The 15,590-nt window shown below is 39.9% G+C and overlaps 1 protein-coding gene across 2 annotated transcripts in view; it reads right to left on the reverse strand.

Annotated features, from left to right (window-relative positions):
- Window positions 1-5,241: 5,241 nt before the first annotated feature.
- The window catches only part of SNAP25 (synaptosome associated protein 25), a 64,484-nt gene continuing 54,135 nt past the window's right edge, over window positions 5,242-15,590 (reverse strand). For both annotated transcript variants that reach the window (XM_065730309.1, XM_065729495.1), the window contains exons 6-8: window positions 13,181-13,306; window positions 10,936-11,080; window positions 5,242-6,904 (exon numbers count right to left, since the gene is read on the reverse strand). In XM_065730309.1, the coding sequence (XP_065586381.1) occupies window positions 6,836-6,904; window positions 10,936-11,080; window positions 13,181-13,306 (340 nt within the window). In that variant the 3' untranslated portion in view covers window positions 5,242-6,835. The remainder of the gene's footprint in view (window positions 6,905-10,935; window positions 11,081-13,180; window positions 13,307-15,590) is intronic.

Genomic DNA, 15,590 nt, shown 5'->3' on the forward strand with positions numbered 1-15,590 from the left:
CCTTTCCTGCAGTGCACTGCTACTATCTGCAGTTGAATGAAGGTTGTTTACTCCAGTTCTTCAGATTGCTTTTAAATAGAAGTGTTTTAGAGGGAATTGTAAGCAAATACTTAAATTAAGCTACTGTGAAACTTAGGTGATTTTTCTTCCTCCCATGGATTGCTTTTCTTGATTTAACTTCTGCAACTAAGTATTAACAAGAAGTATTCTAGGGTAATTTCATAATACAGAAACATGTATAATGATCCATGTGAGACACTTCCAACTCCAGATATTCTATAGTTACATACATGAAATGTAGTTTGCAAAATTATGAAACTACAGCAAAAAGCAAAGTCAGCTCATGCAGGCTAACAGTAACAGTTAAATCATTGTGTGCTGCTCCTGGTTAGGTCAAATCTGCTGGAGTTAAGTAAGCAACTTGTGAGTGAAAGCTGCTTTCTTATTCAGTGTTTCAGCTGTTCATTTCACTTCGGTTTAGGCATCTTTAAACAAAAATAGTAATTATACTCAGTGTTTCTTTCTGCTTATAGTATTGTAGGTTCATTAAGAAAGCCAGTGGTGTTCAATGATTCCACATTCCAGAACCAGTATTTTAAGCAAGGACAGTGGCCAGCAAGGCAGTCCCACATCCGTCTGCTTGTTTCACTTCTGCATTCTCTTTCTCCTTCACTCAAATTCTCTAAATGTTTGGTTACCAGGCAGTGGTGATCCAGTGCTAGCCCCTATGTTTGATCAGTGCAGAGGAGCTGAGGGAGGCCTCATGGCGGCTGCAGCTGCTCACAGGGAGTGGAGGGCAGCGCTGAGCTCTGCTCTCTGGGGATGGCATGGAGCTGCGTCAGGGCAGGGGCAGCTGGGGGATAGGGATGGGGTCTGTCCCAGAGGGCGGTGGGCACAGGACAGGTTCTGGGCAGAACCCCGGTGCTGGAGCTCAGGGAACATTTGGACACTGCTTTCAGACATAGAGTCTGATTTTGGGTCATGCTGTGTGGGTCCAGGAGTTGGACTCAGTGATCCTTAGTCCTTCTGGGTATTTTCCGACTTGGGTATTCATGATTCTGTATAGTCTATAGGGTTTCCATAGGTTTCCAACTTAGTATCAGCCGGTCCCCTCAACTCTTGCTCAGGTTTTTTGCTCATTCAAGCAAACCGTGCATAACCATGCATGTGTCTGTACTGGTAGGTACTTTCTGCTTGTGTGCTATGTGTCTTTAAATCAGGTCACCTCAAAGCACTGCACCACTGCAAGGCTGCGGCTTGCGGTCGTGCTGTGTCCTCAAATCCACCACAGCTATTCTGCTTCTCAGCATGTGTTTTACTGTTATTCAGTTGTTTGTTTTTTTTTCCTCTGGCCCCTGACACTTTCCTTTTCTGTAGCTGTCTGACTTGCTAGTGCTTCTGTTGCATACCTGGGGAGCTTAAGTAAAATTGTAACTTATTTTGAGGGCAAATGGGCTTTTTTCCTTTTTGAGCCCAAGGCCAAGCAAGGCAGTGAATATCTCTAATATAATCTAAGAAATAAATATGTGCAGCACGTGCTGAAAATAAGTTTTAAAATAAGTGCTTAAGGCTGTTTCAGAATGATAGCTACCACTGTCTCTAAGTTAACTTTTCAGCATGTGTTTTCACGGGGTTTATAATATAACCTAGCTGTTTGGAGGGCCACCTAGGCTTTTAGGGATCCTGTTGATTGTCAAAAGTCACTCATAAAACACTGACCTTAGTGGGGTTTATTGTTGATATAGTCAAGTCTGGAAGTGGTGTGCAGTGTTACTCTTCAAGTTATTTTGCTCACATTTGCACACTGTTGATTTTGGTACCCAAGAAAATGCTTAGTGCAGTGGGATTTATGTATATTTATGCTTCAGAGCTCTAATCAGCCACCCACAAAGGTAGGTAAGGACCCTTTTGTTTCTTTTAGTGAACTTTCCATCAGAATTGAGATGGAAAACCTACTGTGCTGTAAGTGGAATTTACAGCTGCCTATATTTAAGACAACACTTAGCAAATTAGCTTAGGACTTCCTATAGAGAAGCAGTCTAAACCATTTATGATACACTATTTCATTTTAGCCTTCTTATGCTAACTTGAGTTCTTACAGATTTTGAGTGACATAATCCAGGTGGGGTGAAGGAATCTTACTTCCTCTGATGGCTTGTTATAAACACAGTTTTGAAAGCTTCAATTTAAAATTGCCAGTCTATTTAGTGTGTGTGTGAATAAAATTTGGGGAAGAGAAGGGAAGCTTTTTTGTCCGTATTAAAGAAGATCCTCTAGCAGTCTTATGGAGAAACAGCAGTATCTACCAATACTGGAGACAAAATTAGCAGACTGGATAGACTATTGAGAAAACTCCCAAGGCTACATGTGAGTTGTCTGCTGGGACTGACAGGGCTGGAAAAGGCTTTTCACAGGGTGTCCCTCCAGGTGGGTGTTGGACCAGTATACTGCTTAGCTGTGAAGTGGAAGGCAAGAAGTTCCTTGTTTCTCCAAGGTTCTTCCTTTTAGAAGTGTGGGCACAGCCTGACTGAAAGCCCAGGGTTGACAAACATGCAGGTAGGTGGATGTAAAGTGAAATGGGGGACAGGACTGACAAAAGGCCAACTGAGAACAGTAAAAAGGAAAGGCATAAAGTAGTTGGTAAAGTGCTGCATGATGAGGGAAGGGGTGAGATGAGCTGATAGAAATCAGAGGAGAAGGGAACAGGAGGAACAGTGGGGCAGAGGTTCAGAATTCACTGAAGGTTGGGGTAGAACCAGTGTGGAGGGAGCTGGAGTCTGGTCTGGGGGGAGAAAAAGCATTTCAAGGTTAGGATTCTCCCATGAAAGATTACTACAGCATTTTTTATTTTATTTTTATACTAGGGCAGCAACAGCCTTGACACACTCATTGATGACACTTTCAGCAGGAAGCACTGAAGCCTACCAGGCAGAAATGTGCATCCATTCTGTCCATACCAGCTGCCTGACTCCTGGAGACCAAATCATTTACCCCATTATATGCAGTATTTGCACAGGCAGCAGTGATCTCAGCATACATCTCTAATGCCTGGGAATTGGTCTTATGTAATAATTTAATTTGATTTCCCTCAATGCCATCTTGATTATTATTTTTTAATTACAAAATAACATTCACAGCTAAACAAACAAATAATACTTAGTGTTTTACAACGCAAGCATGATCTCTCTGACTCCTGTTACAGAGGATCCAGCTTTTTGGCATGTGCTTTGCAAAATGAATTAGCCAAAGGCAGCCCTGGCCCATCAAACCATCCCAGTGCCCTAACTTCTCAGCAGGGTTCCTCTCCTATGTCTGCATTTTTTTTTTTTTTTTTTTTTTTAGTTATCTACAGGTTTAAAAATACTATAAAATTCCAAACTAACTGTCCCTGCCTCTTTCTAGAAAGATCAAAATGGTTCAGAAGACAGCATTCACATCCTGCATGCCTCCACCCATGGCGCACACAGCAGCAGTGCATATACTTAAGCTGTCTCTGACACATGTAATTTTCCTTATTACTAAGTGCTCAGAGCCTTTTTTTCAGAGCCTTTAAAATAAAAGATTTATATGTGCATATGCACATGTAGGAGAAGAAAAAGGGAGAAGGAGACAGTGAGAATTTGTATTCTTCCAGATCCTCCAGATAAGTCTTGAACAATCTTGCTTGATTTGGGTCCAAATCTAAAGCCTGTGGAAAAAAAACCTTAACCAGATTAGCATGTGTTTATGCTGATGTTGAGAAGTATTCAACATCCTAGAGGCTTTAAGTTTTCTTTCAGATGAGTCTCCTGGATGTTATTAAATTTCTCAGTTGTTTGAGTTTCTCGCTGCTGAAATCAGGCTATGTATTTAATGAAGATGACTTTTTGCACAGCATATTAGACTGCTTATGTATTTTTTTGTATTGAGGAATAATGTTCAAATATCCTGAAGGACTACTTTGATATTTCCCACTTAGGCTAATAAAAGAAGGGCATATATGTTATGAAAGAAGCCACTAAGTGTGGGTCCCTTCATCTTAGGGCTTAGGGGATTGCCTGTCTCCTTCCTTGCAGTGAGCCATGACTCTCTGGCAGGTAACCCTGCACTCTGTGTTCAGAATCAGGGGAAGCCTGCATCACATTGTGGGAAACTTAGGCAGAGCAGAACGGATGGTGCCAAACAAATATGGAAATATCACAGTTGAGGCAACATTGCCTTTAAAACTATTGAGTCAGCTGCTGTGTCAGGGATTTAATGAGTAAAAAATTTGGTTGACAGAAGTGGATTGTTCTAGGAGAAAGCTGCATGAAATCGAAGCTTTCTTTGACTATTGCAGGATTCATTATTCTTGAAATAATTCAATTTTCAAAAACATCAGAGAAATGCAATGTATTGCACTTGTTTACTGAAGCCATTTTCAGCTGTTTCCTCAGAGACCCTGCCTACAGTGGGGTGGGGGGATACAAAGACAAATACAGTGAAACATTTCAGTATTTCTAGGCTTTAAATTTTCAGTTTGGCAAAAGCTTAATTTGGTTGTCTTCATCTTTGTTCAGTTCAAAAACAGATGTCAAGCCATAGCGATTTCCTACACAACCACAGCATGTATTTTTGATCAGCTATAATGGCCTTCGAAAGTCTGATTTTCTTCAGATGGAGTGCTTTATTGTCTCACAGATGATAATGATATCTCTATTAATATAATCATTACCTTATATTTTCCTTCCCCTTTTCAAATACCTTTGTTATTTGTTATTTCTATGTTCTCATACTGTCACGTTCTCCAGCACGATTACTTCCCTCCTTTCAGTAGCCTTGATGTTGCAGAATGACAGTGCTGTCACAAGTACTAGAATGAACAGCACTGAAAACGACCAGCAGATTAACAATAATTGCTTGAAGTTTACTCTTCAGCTTGAAGTAGTGGGGGGAAACATTTACATAAATTAATTTTTAATACCTACTAAAAATAAAAAGCTGGTAAAGAAAATACAGCTTGTGTGTGCATTATCATGTGATTTTAATTATGCTCGCATTTGTGTTCTTTGTGTATTTTTACTTAGGGCCATGTGAGATGCATGAGTGAACTGTCGCTCATGTAGAGTTAATCATGATTTGCCTAGATGGGGGGGAAAAAAAACCCTGGGAAAATATAATAACACTTTTCACTGCCAGTAAACATTAACTGTTGTTAGTCTTTTAAAAATTATTCTTAGCAAGTTCAAAGTGTTTCCTGAAAAGAGGTATGTATCATGTATCTAGATCCACCACAGGAATGAATTTTATTGACTAAGGAACTGTATCCTTTTGCAGCATATAATTTATTTCATTTTCCTTTCCCTTGAACAAGAAAATATATTTTGATTCAGTGTTTGACAATCCAAGCCAAGTTATTTAAAATAGTATTCACTTTGTACTTTGCGTAAAATGCTATTTTTAGACCAGACACTTCTCCTTTTATACAATATTGCAAACAAATCTTTTGTTTCTAGTTCTCATACAGAACCAATTAGTAAAGAGTCTTTGGACTTCTTTGCCCTTCTCCTTTCCCCAGTTAAGCGGCATATAACTGGGTCTCATTGACACATAGAACAACAGATAGATAAAACAAGCATGGATTCTGAGATCTATAATTTTTAATAATTTTAAACTAGCTACAAAATGTCAATCACTTCACAAACTGACAGGAGACATTAGGAATTTCATATTACATGCTGTAAATGATATTTATCTCACAGTTTATCTAGAGTTCATTCATTTAGGTTTTTTTTATAATTTTTAATTAAGTCAGCTACTAAACATCTCAGCGATTTGGTGTGCATAGCTCTAGGTAAGCAACAGAGAACTGTACTGATAACAAACCACATGGGGTTAGCGACTAGTAAGAGAGAGCCTTATAAAAATTACATTTCTTTGCACCATTTCATATGGTAGTCGTTTCCTTCAAAAGATAGTCTTCAAAAGCAGCAGACAAACCCAATATATTACACTTATTCTTTTTGTCTTTGTCATATTTTCAGCCAAGCATGTTTTGATGGCAATGGCTAAATGGTGAGTGCCAAATCCCTCTTTTTTTTCTTAATTAAAAAAAAAATGATCATGATTAATAACTATATATATATATCAACAAGAAAAAGTGGCACGACTGCAAACTTGCTGGTATAACATAGTCCCAAAAGAGTCCGAATACTGAGCATGCTTTTGTTGTCATTGTTGGTGTGCTACTGCCATGGGAAAAAGTCTTGTTTAAGTAGGAGTCTAAAAGTCTATTTATTCCTCATGCATAAATGCATAAATCACATCACTTTGTAGTGCAATGCTTGTTATAGTAAGATAATTCCACATTGTCTAATCATGAAATCATAACAACAGATAATGGCGATGAAGAACTGAAGACAGCAGGTTTAAGTGCTTAAACATCATGATACCCAAAGACAGGAGCATGGCAGTAGCTCTGTGGAATGTCACAGTTTTACAAGAACAATACTGTATATTTAAAGGTTAACAGCACGTTTAGCATTCCAACATGGTTGTCATTCAGCAAACATCATTTTAAAAAAGGAGAGGATAAAGGAAAAGGAATCCAAACAGAAACAAGGAAAGGGCAAATCCCAAAAAACATTATAGTGAGCTATAGCCATCAAATCAGCACTATGTACAACCTTTGGAAAGAAAGATATCTAGAAAAAAATTAATTACAAGTATTTTTGGAAAGCTGACAAACTACACAGGACAACATTTACAACGGGGCTGATATGTGCATGTGTGCAAACCTAGTAGGTAAATACCATGATAAAAGCATGAAGGTACTGCCCCTTGGGACAGCATTAAAAGGAAATGCACTTGGCTGCATTTAACCACTGCCGAGCATCTTTGTTGCACGCTGGTTGGCTTCATCAATCCTGGTTTTATTGGAATCAGCCTAGGGAAACACAAAGAAAGTGGACAGATGATTATGTGGCAGGGAGAGAATATGTGCAATGCTTTGTGGGCACTCCTTTAGTTTTGACTATGTCAGGAGAAACAAAACAAAACAAATGGAATTTACAGATTAGCCTGATTTTGTGACACTGAGTAGACTACAAGCTTTTGTGTTTGTATTCAATTTTTTTGAGCTCTCTTAAATGCTGTGCCAGATCTGTGGCTGGTGCTAATGGCTTGCACCATCAACAGTGATGGAAGGCAGGATGAAAATTGTGATGTGCTTGTGGATTTCATCAGTGAAAATTTTCCAGTGCTCTGTAAGGCTTCGATTCAGTGGACCTGGACTCTGTCTGGATCTTTTAACTCTGTGTGTGACAAGGAAAGAAGAAGCGGGAGTGATGCCGTTATTCCTCTTTCTATATGAAGAGCTCACAGTAGCCGTGAGAAAGGTTAACCTCTCTGATCAGGCAGCTGCATAGATGGGAATTAAGAAGGAAGGGATTCCATCGTTATTTGGGATTCTACCATTATTTGAAAAAATGAAAATGGAATTTAGCCCAGTGTGGGCTGAACTGTTAACTTCACCGTCTCCATGCTGTAACACCTGCAATGCTTTAAAAATGCTGTTAATGAAACAGCGCATTCTGGAGTTCTGTTTGGGAGGGCAGAGACTTTAGCTGTGGCTTTCTGTCACTCTGTAGAAGTCAGTTTTGGAGTGAAAGATGTTACTGTAGCTGACAAAGACTGGCAAAGCTCATTTCAAGGCCATGTTGCTAGCAGAAGAACTAGATAGAAAATACTGCTTTAAAAGTAACAAATAGCAAACTCTTCTCTGGAGTTTGATGTCTTCACTTTTTATTTTTTAATTTTTTTTTAGCTGTGATGATTATTTCCAGTTCTCTGGGGTGTACCCAAATAGGGCAGATTAATTTTAAATCTTCAATTTGCAAAGGCAGAGTGATGAAGCAACTTCCTCACATTCATTTCAGAGCCTTTGAAAATCGTTATACTGGTCTGCAATAAATCACATTTAAGCAGCTTGGGCTTTTTTTCCTAATTGTTCTGGCAAATGTAAATATGTATTTTTAGTACAGCAGCATGTGCCAGGTCCTCAGCAAGAGTAAGTCACCGTAAGTACTCATTATGAACCACGTTTCTGTTTCTTTTATCCATGAATTTGACCTTGTCTATCACAGTATAGCTCTTGCCGAAAGATTACCCAAAAGATAAATGAATGGCTTGAAAGCATTTATGTTGATCATGAAATACATTAATATTGATTGAATATTAAGTGTTGATGAAACATCATGTTTCGAAGTGGGAATACTAAAGCCTAGATTTGTTAAATGATGTTTCATCCAAGTCAGTGTCAGTCCTTGCCCAGACCTTCCCACTTGGGTCAGGACAAAATGTTTTTAGTCCCCTCTACTTTCCTCCTAGCTTTCCATTAATGGCTCTTTTTTGACTGTCTTCTGGTGATGATATCTGACCTACTTATCACAACATTGTTTTGGCTTTTGTCCCTTTTTCTCTGATCTGAAGGAAGGATAAAACCTTTTATTTGTTGTCTCATCTGATTACCATGGATAGCTAAGCTTACCTCTCTGCATTATGAAATTGCTTTGATTTGAATGCATGCATCCGGTTTAACATAAGTGATTTTGAAGCACTTGGGTTAGCTTGGTGAGGTATCCAAGCTTTTGCAACACATACCAATCAAGGCTCTTTCTAATCATGATAGTTGACTGAGAGCACGGTGCTTTAGCTGGCTGGGAAAAGAAAACCGCTCCAGCCACACTGCGCTGCCTGCCACCAGCCAGGGGTGGTGCCTATTCCCATGTCTCATTGCAAAATGGAGGTATATACATTTTTGGTTTTGATATTATCCAGATTCAGTAACTTCTATCTTTAACAGAGGGCTATTGTAATATTTTGTTTCCTTTTCTAGTATCTCAGTTCTGCTTGAGCCACATGTTCTTATTTGAAGAAATTCAGCAGATTTTCACTAAGACTGAAGACTTTTATTTTTCTGCTGCTTTCATGATGATTCCTTTGTGTACACTGCATCTTTCAGAAATATGTCATACTTCTTAGCTAAGGGCTCTGACCAACAAGGCAAGCCTATGAGGCTGGATTTAATGAACTGCATTAGCTAGCAATGTTTTTTTCTTTCATTTGCTGTATGAAACACTGCATACCTAACCCTGTAGGAACACTACTTAGGTATGGAAGGCCAGTCTCTCAGTTAGCCACCGTTCTCAGCATGCACTGCCTAGAGATATGGCCCGTGTTTTTTGTGTTCACAAGGGGCCTTGTCAATATTTTCAAAATCCAGACGTTTACAAGCATGAACTGATAGCAGAATCCGTGTTAGAATCGCTGCATTTTGTGATAGCATCCTGCAGACATGGATAGGATGCATCTGATTTCTGTCCACGGGGAATGCCTCCTGCACTATGCTATGTCATGAGTAGGATAGCTGCTAATGTGTGTGTGTTTGTTCTTCCTCTGAAAAAATAATGTATGTCCAAGACTCATTTAAACCTAGTTATGGCATGGGCTGTATAATCTTCCAGTCCCTTGTTGCAGTGTAGGTTAATTTGCTGCTTTCTGCTGCTTTTCATAATGGTGGTAAATCTATCAGCTCCCAATATCCATTTCACTTTTCCCTAAAATATGAAGTGCTGCAGAATGGCATCATGGTGACACTGCACATTTTCCAATACATGCAGACTAATAGATGCAGCTTTATGAAACACTCTTTTGATTGATACAAAGCTGTGCACACTTCTATGTTGTGTGACTGTCGGAGACCAGCTTCCTGCCTGTAAGGCAATATATTCTTCACCTAGTCCTTCTTGGAATCAAACCCCAATAAGGAAAGTGAGCTGACTGAATCCCTCACTGCAATTTTTGTGTAGTGTGTGTGTATGTGTGCATGCATACTCGTATCTAATGTAATTAACCAACATGAAAAACTGACATGGACATCCTGCTCATCTAAGAAGGTTTGCACATGTCAGAAGGCTCAAGAGTAAAAGCTCTACCACTTCTGGTCAGCATTAACTCTAAGCACCACATGTAAGTCCTTGGGTTAGATCCTCAGGCTGCGTAAATCTCAGCTGAAGTCAAGTGTTATATTGATTTTACACCAGATGAAGATCTAGCCTCTTATGTCACTTCAGCCTGACTGCCTGTGCCTGGAGTGCTGCCAGTATGAATGCAGATGGCTTTCAGATCTTGAGATGTGAGTACGGCAATGAGATCCCAGCCAGGTTTGGAGGGTGATGCTGTCTGCTTCAGAAATCTGCAATGCAGGTCTGGCACTGGAATGGTGCTTTCTATCTTTTTAGTTGGTGATATTGCAATAGAGATACTGAGCTTTTGGACTCCACCAGGCCCATGTAGGGCCCAGTTAGATGCACGCACACCAAGAGAGCCAGTAGATGTATTGTAATGTGATTATAATCAGGCAGCATGACAAGCCTAGCTGGGTTCTTACCATACAGCAAAGCCTTGCTTAGTGCATCCCCATCCTCTTTTGGTGACTGGTCCTCAAAGGAGCGATCCTATTCTGAATCACCTGTGCAGTTTCTGAGTGAAGTCCAGGAAGGTTTCTAATTTGCCAAGAAGTGCCAGGGTCCAAATTTCATGATTCTGTACAACTCAGGGTACTTTTCTTTCCCAACCAACCCCCTTGCAAAAGCAATCTGTTTGTTCTAAGGCAGCGTCTCAACAGCTGTTGTCTTGCAAACCCAAAAGTGCTGGTTCAACCTAGCCAGCACTGAAAGTTATTGGAGATCCGCAGCAGCAAGAAGTGCTTTGGCCCTAAGATTTGGAAGTAGGAGAGGAGCCAGGAGCTATTTCTGTCATCTGTCCTCTTCTGAGCAGGCTTAAAACTACAGCATAACCCCTTTTAAAGATCTGGGAGTCAGCTGGTAGACACGTCTGCCATTCTTACGCACAGCCTGTGCTTGCAGAAGGGAAAACAGTCCCTTTTGGGGTTCTCTTGGAAATGTCAGTTCTTACCTTCTCCATGATCCTGTCAATCTGGCGATTCTGTGTGTCGATCTCGTTGCCCATGTCCAAGGCCATGTGACGTAGATTGCCAATGATGCCGCTGACCTGCTCGAGGTTCTCATCCATTTCGTTTTCCCGGGCATCATTTGTTACCCTTGGAACAAAAAATAAATAAGTAAATAAATAATAAAATAAAACAGTTATTTGAAGCAAAGAGAGAGGAAATTCCCCTGAAACTCTGATTCACCTAAAACCTCTCCTACATCCTTCCTTATCTGACAGCTGTGGAGCATGCTACTGTGCTCAGCTTTGAAAGAAAGGGATTATTAAGTAGCTATCCTAAAAACCTTCACAAGCTTATGTTTTGGATGCTGGGATTAATTGTCTGAGTTTGTCACTCACAGTTTGTACTGCTTATTCCTTCTGCTCCTAAAAGTTTTGCTGTCTGAGCTTGTCTGTACCACTGTTACACCTCCCTCTTAGCAATGGGCCTTCTCAAAGGATGTGGAAGAATGAAAGGATGCTTCATTCAGATCTGTGTGTGATTACAGTGTTGGAGATGCCAGAGGGTGGTGGAACTGAAGCTGTATCAGCTGTTTGCATTCAGCTACACAGGATACCATCCAGTCTTCACAAACCTGGGGATTGCCAAAATATTGACTGAGAAAATCCTGATCCAACCTTGTATTTATTTAAATGTATTTTCAGCAGATAGAATCAGATTATCCCAGATAATCTGCCTATAGTGAAGATCTTCTGTCCTCTTAGCCCCATCTTTTACAGTTGGTTGTTTTTTAAAAGAAAACACTTGTGCTTGACTGAGGACCAAGTTCAGTTCTCCTAGGACTGAAAAGACATATGAAGACTGGCACTTGGAAAAGCAAGCCCACGTGTCCCACTCATAAAATCATTGCTCTGAGTCTCTCGTGTAGTTTATCTTCAAAGAGGTGCTAAAAGGGCAGTACAAGCTATTCGTGGAAGAATTATGCCATGGTATAACTTTCTTCACTGCTATTCTGTTAGCAGGCCCCAGCCTTTGCTTTGATGGGGCTACCATCCAGAAATAATTAAAAAAAAAAGTGAATGGCAGACCCAGCAAACTTAATGGCAACTCCATCCCACACTCCAGCTTGCATGACAGCATTGTTTGTATCGCACTGATATCCTTTTATCACAGCAGCCAAAAAAATAAGTGGATAATAGTTTTCGGAAAGATAATTACCTATTAATCCAGTGTCGTTAATCTTCAGAGATCAAAGCTTTGCCTGCTGGTATGCCTTTATCCATTCAGCATAACACTGTCATCTAAATACGTGCTCTATAACCACTGTCATCAGTATGCACTTGTTGCTGAATCCCCATATGTTGGGGAGTTTGCAGTTTGGTTGCCAGTAGTATCGCTGTGTGTTTCAAAGTAGCTTTCACCTGAGTGCCAGGGATTGCCAGTGGATTGAAGTGGAAATGTTTCCACGTGGTTTTGGCTTTTTGGCAGCTGCAGAATGGGGCATTGTTCCCTGTTCAGTGAGGTTCCCTGGATGATCACGAGTAGGGAAGTGGTTTCCCAAAAAATATTTACCTCTGGTAGAAATTGTGCTTCAAATTTTGTGCTTGGCTTTGCTTTGACAGAAAGCCTAAAGCTCTTTTCTTTTAGAAGAGAAAGGAAGAGCTGCTGAATGATTTGGTGCATTTTCTGGCAAGGACAAATAATAAGCACTAGATATCTTGAAACAATAATAAGAAGTCAGTATTTATCTCATGCTTCATTTCTGAAGTATTTGACAATAGTGCCTTGTTCACCCCCAGGGAGCCCGAGTGCAGTAGACAGTATTGACCAATCATGGGAATCTACATCCTAACACTGCTGCTGTGAAGCATTATTCTTATTTTATTATTGCCCAAATCCAGTCAGTGTCAAGGAGAAAGGCTTAGGACCACTTTTTCTAGCATCTTAGGATCCTTAAGGATGAGACCCTGGCGTTAGGATTTCTGGTAAAATAACCATCCTTTACAATAGCTCAAACACCAGCAGAGCTGGGGACAGTCACTGAATGCAGTGGGTCCTTAGCACCTGTCCTAATTGGTGTCAACCTACATCTGAGCACCCATAACATGGGGGAAAACACTGGCACTATCACATTACCCAGCGTCACCGAAGGAGTTAACTAGTGTCACAGAGCTCATGACCATATGGAAGAAATCTAAATATATCCGTGACAAGCAAAATAGAGAGAAAACAGTGGATAAAAAGGCTCACCTGCGGATAAAGCCACCACTGATGGCCATCTGCTCCCGTTCATCTACAACACGTGCAGGCTGGCTGGCTACAACGCCATCCTGATTATTGCCCCAGGCTTTTTTGTAAGCATCACTTGATTTAAGCCTATGCAAAAAAGTTGATGAGTAACAAAGCATCAAGTGGACAAGGACAAATGCAAAATTTTACTTCTCCAAGCTAGAAGCTGAATCAAGCAAATGAGTTTTCAGAGGGTCATTGGTTGTATACCGATATATCATAACCCTGAATAAAAGGATGGGTTTTTTCTTTGGTTTGGGTGGGTTTTTTTAAACTTTACTGCCACAACAACTGTGATGGTCAGAGGTTTTGTATCCAATAGGGTGAATTGCAACTGTTAAGTCCACAACACTTCACACAAGTTTTTGGATGTTGACTGAGTTTCCAGAAAGGGAAAAAAAAAAGAAAAAGAAAAAGAACAAAAAAAAAGAAAAAAAAGGGAAAAAGAAAAAGAGAGAAGAAATACAGATAAGTAGAAAACATTGTTTCATTTCAGCGACACATACATCGTGACATCAAACACAGAGAACGTACTGGCAGACAGACATAAAAACATAACTGCCAAGTATAGTGTGTACATCACATCACAGCAACACACCCTCTTAGAGTAAAAAGGATTTGGGTAGATTTTAACATTTTACAGTGCAGAACATTGGGCTTTTGATGTTGTTAACATGTATGTGGCATAAGAGGCATTTAAAGCCCCTAACCTTTTCCAAGGTGGTTTGGGCATTATTTTATCATAAAACACATAGGGTTTGTTAGATTTTCAAATAATATATCGGTACATGAAAATAGTAATCATACATCTACAGTTGATGTACAAACCTTTGTCCACAGAGACAAAAAGTAAAATAGGCAGAAGTGAAATGAATGCAGGAGAAAAGAATAGATACAAGCAATCTAGCATCAGAAAGGGAAGTTTTTCTACATTTTCTTCATGCACCAGCTACAGGCATGAATAAGAAGTAAAGCATTCTCACTAAGCACAGTTGCTCCATTAGTTTGTCATACTCTTAATGCATCAGCAGTAACAGCCTTCACAATAAGCAAGACACAGGCAAAAATGGATCATTACTTCCTTCAGGATTTTTAAAGTACAGGACTTTATAGCAGCCTAGCATGTCACTGTATTTGTTATATTTGTTATTCACTTTCAGAGAGCCATTTTTGACTGAGCCGCCGTGGACAGAAAATTAAAATCCAGGCATACTTTCAGTGGAGATTAGCATGTGTAGCATATTTAGGGTTGCTGCATTGGAGCTGTCAGACAAGATTGAACACTTAAACAAGACAGCATAAATGTTAAGGACCTGTATCTACAAATTCTTGATTTTATTCTAGAAATTGAGCAGTTTCCAACAAACTGGTTGGGAACTGCAAATCCCCATGGTTTCCCTGTTCTTTGGTCAGCAGTGATCAGCCATATAAACAGCCCTGTGGCTTGGATTCTGGGAGAGAAACAGCATGCTTCTGGGGACCTCAGGAAAGGACACAACAAACTTATCTCTGGTGTTATGTTCATTCCATGCCCTCTGAAGGAGCTCAGTACCTGTTAAGCCTGAAGGTGTGTTACATTCTTCAGTATAGGATTAAAATACAGATGCAAAGAGGATCTTTCCCAAATAATCCTTTGTTGTTTTGTTGCTTACTTTCTATTAAATTTGTGAGGAGTTAAAAAGAGGATGCTTGGCTTACTTCTCAAATCTCTAAAACTGTCCATTGAGTTTTGCATTTCTAGAAATGAGTGGAAGTAGCTCTTGTACATTTACAGATATTTGTCTGCTCTTTAGACCCATACAACTCAGAGTCTATGTTAGAATTGAATGATTTTATATACCCAGAGCCCAACCTCTATTTTCTTGTAGAGTCAATATTAAAACAGGTGAAGCCTGGGCCTGCTCAAGGTCAGTAGCATTTGTCCTTTTGACTGCAGTCTAGCCTTAGTTTCATGACATGGGTATTGCTGTTCTAAGAATGCAGTGTCAAGTTTTGCATTTTGGTATGACTCGCTCAGTTGTATTCACAGCAGAGTACAATTGTATGTGAAACAGTTAATCTTTATGAAATCCGTGCATTTAATTTACCACTATCCAGGAAAGCACTGAGATCATGGTGATACTCAGATGGTGATGCTCAGAACTATCTGGATTTCTCTCCCTCCTACACTACGCTTTTCAGAATATCATCTTATTTGTACCAGTCAGTTCCTGGCACGGTGAGTAAAGGAACAGATTATAAAAGCACTGTTCATCCATACTTTGTTTCTAAACACATTCACTGATTAGCAGTGCTATATTATGTAATCTCATGGCAGTCTGCAAAGGCAGAATACTGCTTTGTAGCCGGGAGGGCACAACTTGAAAAATGA

The sequence above is a fragment of the Cyrtonyx montezumae genome, unplaced genomic scaffold, assembly GCF_038088225.1.
Source record: "Cyrtonyx montezumae isolate F1298 unplaced genomic scaffold, pur_monq_1.0 scaffold_0, whole genome shotgun sequence".
NCBI lineage: Eukaryota > Metazoa > Chordata > Aves > Galliformes > Odontophoridae > Cyrtonyx > Cyrtonyx montezumae.